General features: G+C 37.1%; 1 protein-coding gene across 1 annotated transcript; it reads left to right on the top strand.

Annotated features, from left to right (window-relative positions):
• The first annotated feature begins 451 nt into the window (after window positions 1–451).
• On the top strand, window positions 452–7898 carry ufm1.S (ubiquitin-fold modifier 1 S homeolog). Its single transcript, XM_018250218.2, has 6 exons — window positions 452–688; window positions 2784–2840; window positions 4088–4145; window positions 4910–4949; window positions 6748–6780; window positions 7614–7898. Coding segments are annotated over exons 1-6 (258 nt in total). The 5' UTR covers window positions 452–686; the 3' UTR covers window positions 7682–7898.
• Window positions 7899–8262: the final 364 nt, after the last annotated feature.

Below are 8262 nucleotides of genomic sequence, written 5' to 3'. Positions count from 1 at the left end.
GACTTCTAATATCCTCATATTTTACAACTGGGGGTACTTTATTTATTATAATACACAAATTTTAGTGAGTCATGTGACAGAAATGACATCAGAACTCACCGTTTATAATTGATGACATCAGAACTCACCGTTTATAAGGATATAATTTACAAGATATTCATGGCTTTTGTGTATTATAAAGGTATAAATGCCCTTTACAACAGCTGCCTTACAAAGTGTATGTTTCAAATAATTTCATTCAAATCTGCATTGCTCTTTAAAGAAACTCCAACATTACACAATGCACACACTTGTTTGCCCTATTTAAAGATGGCCGCTGGAAGCTTCCAGGCAATGACGCACTCGGCCTCTTCCAATGAACACGTGTACCTCGGAAAGCATTTTAATTGAGTCGGCCCTTTACCGCCAGTTTGAATATACACGTTTGACGTTATTGTTACCTTTCTGTGAGTTTAGCGATACTATTAAATACAGTTACCTGTGGGGCTGCAAAACACGCTACTCGTCTTTTAATGCTTGGTGGACCTTGTTTCTGGCTGGGATTGTGACAGGCATGTAGATGGACAGCTATGTCTGTGGCCTAACCGGTGTTGCTGACGTAGAAATGAGGAGAGGCTGCTTCTACGGGACCAAGACACCGGCATTTCTATCTGTGGGACTGGCGGCTTGAAATCTCCGCAGAGACAATGTTAGTACTTGTAGACACGTTGTGCTGGCTTCCTGTTGTGAGTCGGATCTGCTTAACAATCCATTAAGTCGATTATCTTTATTTTTCTATATATATGTATATGTGTGTGTAGACAGTAGGCAGCAGCAGTCAGCTTTCAATAATCCCACTGACACCAAACTTGACATTTATTTTTAACAATTAATCAGAAAAGCATTGACATATCTCAATTATTTGTGGGTAGTTGTATCAATAGAGGAGATAAACGTATTCCAACTTTGTTAAAAGAGCTGCTGGGTGTATTTGTAGCTGGAGCTAGAGTCCTGCGCGGGTCCATTTTTTGGGACCGTACCCACAACCCGCATTCTTACCCGCTTGGAACCGCTACCAGACCCGACCCGCAAGTACCTTATCCGCAACCCGCTGACCATCAAGAATCAGGAAGTGCTGTCGTAAACCGGACGTGACGTCATCGGAAGTAGATGTGACCAGAAAAAAGGAGTAAATATCGCTATTGAGAATACCTGCGGCCCGACCCGCGACTAGGGTTGCCAGTGGCCGGTAAAAATGATGGTTGATCCCAATGTTATTAATTGGAAAATAAAAGCTAAATATATAGGAAGGCCGGTATTTTTTTCCAGAAAAGTTGGCAACCCTACCTGCAGAACCATCGACCCGCGTCTTTACCCGCACCCAGAACGTCTACAAGCAACCCACAGGGTACCCGACCTGCTGCAGGACTCTTGCTGGAGCAGCCCTGTGACCTACAATTAGGGTTGCCGGGTCTAATGTTCAAAATCAGACAAGGTCCGCTATGAAACCAGCCCAAAACTAGCCAAGAGGCACTTCGAAAGTAGCCCAAAAACAGCACAATATGTGCAGGGAAAAAAGATACTTTTCGAATTGATTTTTGCTGCAATAATTAACACATTCCAATTTTAATCCCCCAATTTGAATGTAAATTAGAATGTGAGATTTATCACACCTCGACCATGGAAACAGTTCTAATTCTAATATTCGCCACCTAAAACCTACCGAGTACATTTACAAGTCCGGTCCATTGAACGATTTGAATATGTTCGTTGCCTTCCTGACATTTGAGTTTTTTTCGGAGGGATTCGAATTCTGTTAGAATATCAGGTTGGGACTTTTCGATCGAATATTAGACGTTCTAATTTTTTCTTAAATAGCATCCCATTCTAGTTGTGAGTATATTTGAATTAATTAGAGTAAAAAAAATCTACAAAATCTACCCATAAGTGTAGAACTCCCAGTTGAGCCCATCTTGCAACTCAATAAGAAGCAGGCTGCTACATATTACGTATATTTTTATAATACACAAAAGCCATGAATATCCTTAATTATATTTAATTATATCCTTATAAACGGTGAGTTCTGATGTCATCAGTTATAAACGGTGAGTTCTGATGTCATTTCTGTCACATGACTCACTGAAATGTGTGTATTATAATAAATAAAGGACCCCCAGTTGCAAAATATGAGGATATTAGAAGTTACCTCGGAGTTTCATGACCTTTCTAAAAACACTCGGCCTTCGGCCTCGTGTTTTTATATGGTCATGAAACTCCTCGGTAACTTATAATATCCTTATATTTTACAAGAGGGGGTACTTTATTCACTATATATTTTAAAGCATTGCTTTCGGTTTTTTGCTTTACGTTTATTCACCTTTTAACATTCTATATGCCATTTACAGCATGCCTTTTTTTTATCATATCTCATCCTATATTTCCTCCCTTCTTGAGGGTCATGGTTTAATTTTATTAAGTCTTTCTACAAAACAAATCTCCTATGTGATGATTTCAGCAGTCTACAGGTAGGCAGGCCATTATGTGGGAGTGCTGGGACATATTGTATGTGCATATCACTCTAAACCTTCAATTTGTGAAATTGCCTGTTGCTATGAGATCAGATTAGATGCTTGACTGATGCTAAACAAAGCACATCCCAAGGAAAGACTGCTTGCCAGATACATGGTATTTTGCTTTATTCGGGACTGTTGAGGTTTATAAAAGCAATTATAATTACTTCAATTGCAATAATTATTAAGATTACGTTTTCTGACATGGAGCCCTTTTTGTTTTAATTTCTGAAGGTCAAAGGTTACATTTAAAATCACGCTTACGTCAGACCCCCGACTTCCTTACAAAGTGTAAGTTTTGCTTTCCCTTTTACCTTACAGCTAGATGATGTACTTTTATTTTATTGCTCTTTTGCTCTGTGTTTGAAGCAGCAGACAGTTTATTCAGGGACTTCTGTATAATTAACTTGATTTAGTGGATCTGTTGCATTACACATAACTGGGAATCGTTTATTACAGATGGCTTAATCCATAGAGCAATGAGAACTCGTCAAAGAGTTTAGTCCAACCTGCAATCAGCACTTTTCTTCCTTTTTTTATATTGATTTCCTATATTGTAAATTTATTTAAAATTGTTGGCTTTTACATAGGGCAAAGTCAGACTAATCCTGGCCTGTGAGGGAACCATGGCAAAAATTAGAACTTAATACAGTTAGGTCCATAATTATTTTGGACAGACAACTTTTTTCTAATTTTGGTTCTGTACATTACCACAAAGAATTTTTTCATGCAGTCTTCTCTTTATGGTAGACTTGGATATAGATACACCTACCTCCTGGAGAGTGTTGTTCACTTGTGTGGCTGTTGTGAAGGGGTTTCTCTTCACCATGGAAATGATTTTGCGATCATCCACCACTGTTGTCTTCCGTGGATGTCCAGGTCTTTTTGTGTTGCTGAGTTCACCAGTGATTTCTTTCTTTCTCAGCAATCGTTTTGTTCAACCCACTGAATTAAAGCTGAAAGTCTGCAGTTCAACTGCATCTGAGTTGTTTCATTTAAAATTCATTGTGGTAATGTACAGAACCAAAATTAGAAAAAAGAAAAGTCTTTGTCCAAATATTTATGGACCTAACTGTATAAACTTTGTTATATTAATACAGGTATGGGACCTGTTTCCCAGAATGTTAGGGACCTGGGGCATTCCATATAACAGATCTTCCGTAATTTGGTCTCCATACCTTAAGTCTACTAGAAAATCATGTAAACATTAAATAAACCCAATAGGCTGGTTTTGCTTCCAATAATGATTAATTCTAACTTAGTTGGGATCAAGTACAAGCTACTGTTTTATTATTACACAGAAAAAGGAAATCATTTTAGAAATTTGGATAAAATGGAGTCTATGGGAGACTGCCTTTACGTAATTCTGAGCCTTCTGGCTATCGGGTTTCCAGATAACGGGTCCCATACCTGTGCTAAAATTTCAGTACATCTGTGATTTCTCTTGCTACAAACCATCTAACCCTTTCTTGAAACTATCTAATGTATCTGCTGCAGGGAGAGAATTCTCATTTATTTCACATCTCTCTTTTTTTCAGTTTATGTGTTCCTGAAAGTACACCATTTACAGCAGTGTTGAAGTTTGCAGCAGAAGAAGTAAGTACCTCACTCAGCATCTCATAAACAACTGCCTGTCTTTCTTACATTGTAGCTAGGTATTACTGCATAATAGCAGAGGGAAGCAATGACCCCTGAGAAGACTGCTTTCAGTAATGTTGGGAGTCTTTGCAGCTATGCTGGGATTTTTGCAGAGATTTTGTATAATGTTACGCTATATGTCCCACCTATTGGCCGAATCTGTAAATAAACATTATAGGGTTTTAAATTTTTTTCTGTCGACTTTGGAATTGCTTTTCTATTTATTGTCGCTAGAAGATAATCTCTGTCTGGATAATTGGGTTGGCAGGCAGAAAATAGATTATTCTTTATACTTGCTTTTCAGTGCTACTTTTATATTTTGTTTATTAGGCCCTTTGCTATTAGTCTTGTAGTCTGCCATTTGAGTCACTACCTGGTTGGGTAAAAAAAACAGATAATAGATAAAGTCACAGTAGAAAGCCACAAAACAAAAGTTAACATAAAAATCAGACTAAGACTAATCACTGCCACTGTCTATATCATACTAACTGTTAATTTAAAGGTGGACTACCCATATATATATATATATATATATATATATATATATATATATATATATATATATATATATATATATATATATATATATATATATATATATATATATATATATATATATATTCCATAAATACTTTAAGCAGTTTAAAAAAAAATAACTAAGAAAACAAACAATGAAATATAACCTGATGTTATTTTAAACTTTTTTTTTTTTTTAATTTCAGTTCAAAGTACCTGCAGCAACAAGTGCCATAATTACAAATGGTAAGTTATAAAACAGAAGCCAGCATGCCTGATTTTTATATTAACACAGAATCCACAGTTGCATGTTTTAAGCATTATCAACCAATCCACACATGGTGGTCTATTCACTTAAGGTCGGTATGAAATAACGTCTGCATTATCAACCGCTTATAAGGTTGTCGCCTGATTTATAAAACTAAAATCAATGAAATAATGCAAGTTAACTCACTGTTGGATCCTACTTTCTATATATGAAATAGTACAAAAACAATTAACAGTCAGTTTTAGTTTATTCAGTATTTTACTTAACTGCTGACAAGACCCCAAAATTGGGGCTTATAATGAAAATTAGATGCTAATGCCATTATTATATTAATAATGATTCCATTCTTAAACAGAATAGAGTAAAATGATGTTATGAAACCATGCAAGGCAGAGGCACTTATACTGCTCACTTGTACTAACACACATTTTATTACTATTATTTTTTGCGATCATAACTCCCATTTGTTTTTAAAAGTATGTGATATAAATGCTCAGAATAACTCCTGTTATTTGGGAGGGAAAATAGAATAAGGAATTATGCAAGGCCTACAATAAAATAACAGGCAAAGTGCATTCAGTAATGTATAACACTAGAGCCACCTTTATTGAAGATATAGTTTTGATTAGTGCAGTACAAGTTAAAAAGTGAAAACAATATGTATAATAATACATATATAATATGTATAACCTCTAGTCTAATCTGTTGTTGCTATATAAATAATAATAATCCGATATGTTGCTATCGTTAACACAAATATTTTATACCCCTACATTAGGAAATGAGCCTCTTTAATTGTTGTTCAGATGAAGCCAAGTGATACTTCTACTGAAAATGACATTTCATTATTTTGAAATTTATAAAACAAATAGCAGCCATATTGTCCACTGAAAGGTCTTTGTTGGTGGTGAAGCCTTATCAACTAAAGGCAGTTGAAATAGGAAGCACTTGTAGGTCTATTGTTCCTGCAGCGCATAAATGGATAATCATTGCAATGAAAGCCATTACCTTAGCACTTAAACTTAACACATTGTGCAGCGAGATATTTTTCTTTTTGTAAGTGAGCCATTCCTTAAATACGCATGAATAATTCAATATGCAGCACTTCTTAGCAGCATTATAAATCAACGTTTATTTCACAGCGCAGTATAAAATGTTCATTTTCTTTCTAATTTGTAGCATTAAGAATTCAATTTGTTGATAGATAATGGCTGCATTGCCCATGATAGATTTAGCTTAATGTGTTTTGCCTTCGTTAAAGGGTTTCTGTTAGGTCCATAACCGTGATTATTCAGTTCTGTTATTAGTGTAGACCAATTTTGTGCATCTGGAAGAAGAGTTTCAGGCTGCGCAAAAGCTTTTTTCCACAAGACTCCTCAACTCACTGCCTGCCGTCCCACTACATTCCAAACACACCTGAACTGTGAACTGAACTTTTGTTTTACACTTCTGTACTTTACACACCTGGACTACCTCAGAGACACTCTGATATATGAACTAGCTGGAGCCACTTCATCTCGTCTCACTGTGTATTCGTATACTGCTGAGATGACAATAACGTTTACTTTGACTTTGATGAGTTGCACCTTGAATACTGGGCTTTGTGGACATTTGCACATAGTTTGGAAAACCTGTCCTTTTAGTGAAGTCTCATGAATGGGAAATAACACATGCAATTGTGTATATATATTAGTCATGTTTCTGAGCTGGAACATTTCTTTAGCATGTGCATTTTTCCCCCTTTAACCACTTGCAATCTTATTGCTCATCCCACAGATGGAATCGGGTTAAATCCAGCACAGACAGCAGGTAAGGAATAATCAGAATTAAACTAACCCTAACTTAAAGGAGAACTCAACCCCCTTAACTACTAAAAACCCTTACCCAGTACCCTACATAGTCCCCCCCCCTCCCTTTCGTATAGGTGTTAACACCTATAAGTGCCCCTAATCCTTACTCCCCTATAGGTGCAGAGCAAGCGCAGTGGATCTCAAGGGCGCCATCTTCCAGCTCTTTGGTATTCTTCGGGTTCCCTTCCTTCTCTTTCTCTTGCAATTTCCATCCCTTTTGGAGCATGCACAGATGCTATGATCCGGAAAACTGCTCATGTGCCAATACGGCGCTCGCTTCGCAAAGAAATTCAAAGAGCAAGATGATGGCGCCCATGAGCTCTGTTGCGCTTACTCTACACCTATAGGCAAGTGAAGGATTAGGGGCATTTATAGGTGCTAACACCTCTGAGGGAGGGGGGACTGTAGGGTATTGATTAGGTGGTGGGGGGTTGAGTACTCCATAACAAATACGGCCAAGTACACCAACTATGGGAGATCTGGAAAGACTAGTGACAAGTCACTTAAAAGGGACTAACCATAGGATCTGCAGTCCTAGAGCACCCTATGTCCTATTTAGTTTTTTTGTTAATGATATTTGTTATTGCTTCTTGATTTTCCTGCATTACATGAAAGTCTGTACTTCAGACAAAATTAGTTAAACATGTCATGGGATGCCCAGATCAACCAGCTTGTTCTTATCAAATTCTGCATTTTTCAGGGAAATGATTCACCTAGAGCACCTAATATTCACCTGTGCACCGTACTAATGAGTCTCTGTCTTACTCAATCTCTTTGTTTTTCCACCCACAGGAAATGTGTTTTTGAAACATGGCTCAGAACTGCGCCTTATCCCCAGAGACCGTGTTGGCAGTTGTTAATGTAACGGAAAACAACCCACTGCTAAATATGGAGTCCATTGCAAAAATATATTTATTGAGAGACTGAAATGTTTATTATAGAATTTGTCTCTTTTTTGGGGGGGAAGTTTAAAGGGGACCCGTCACCCAAAAAAATTATTCAAAATCCTATTTTATTACATTAGTCATGCAAAATGAACTTTAATTACACTGTATAAATTATTTGAATCTTGTTTCCTTCAGTCTGGGAATTCAAAAGGCAGCAGCCATTTTGTGGACACTGTTATTAAGAAAGACAAGCCTTGTATCATCTCAGAATCTTGTTTGTGCACCAGAATGGGGGACCTGATGTCCATCCCCATGCCCTGGTTACACAATTAAATGATGAAGAGAATGGGGGGAATGTGGGGAGAGCAGTGACATCTAGGAAGTGCTGAATGGAAAGTAAAAGTAATTGTCTGCCCCGCCTCTATGCCCATGGCATAGAAGAGGGGCAGACAATATTCGATTGACAGCTGATATTTTTAAATGAGCTTACAAAAGCTATGAATGCTTTAATAAAAAAAAGAAATTGGATTTCATGTTTAATTTGAAAAGGACTT

This window comes from Xenopus laevis, chromosome 2S, assembly GCF_017654675.1.
Source record: "Xenopus laevis strain J_2021 chromosome 2S, Xenopus_laevis_v10.1, whole genome shotgun sequence".
NCBI classification, from domain to species: Eukaryota; Metazoa; Chordata; class Amphibia; order Anura; family Pipidae; genus Xenopus; species Xenopus laevis.
This window is presented reverse-complemented; position numbering and strand designations above follow the sequence as displayed.

Excerpts from the sequence above, each read along its gene's own strand:
- ufm1.S (XM_018250218.2), top strand. Across the intron at positions 4,146-4,909 it reads TGAAGTTTGCAGCAGAAGAA|TTCAAAGTACCTGCAGCAAC; the intron begins GTAAGTACCTCA and ends TTTTAATTTCAG. Across the intron at positions 4,950-6,747 it reads AAGTGCCATAATTACAAATG|ATGGAATCGGGTTAAATCCA; the intron begins GTAAGTTATAAA and ends CTCATCCCACAG.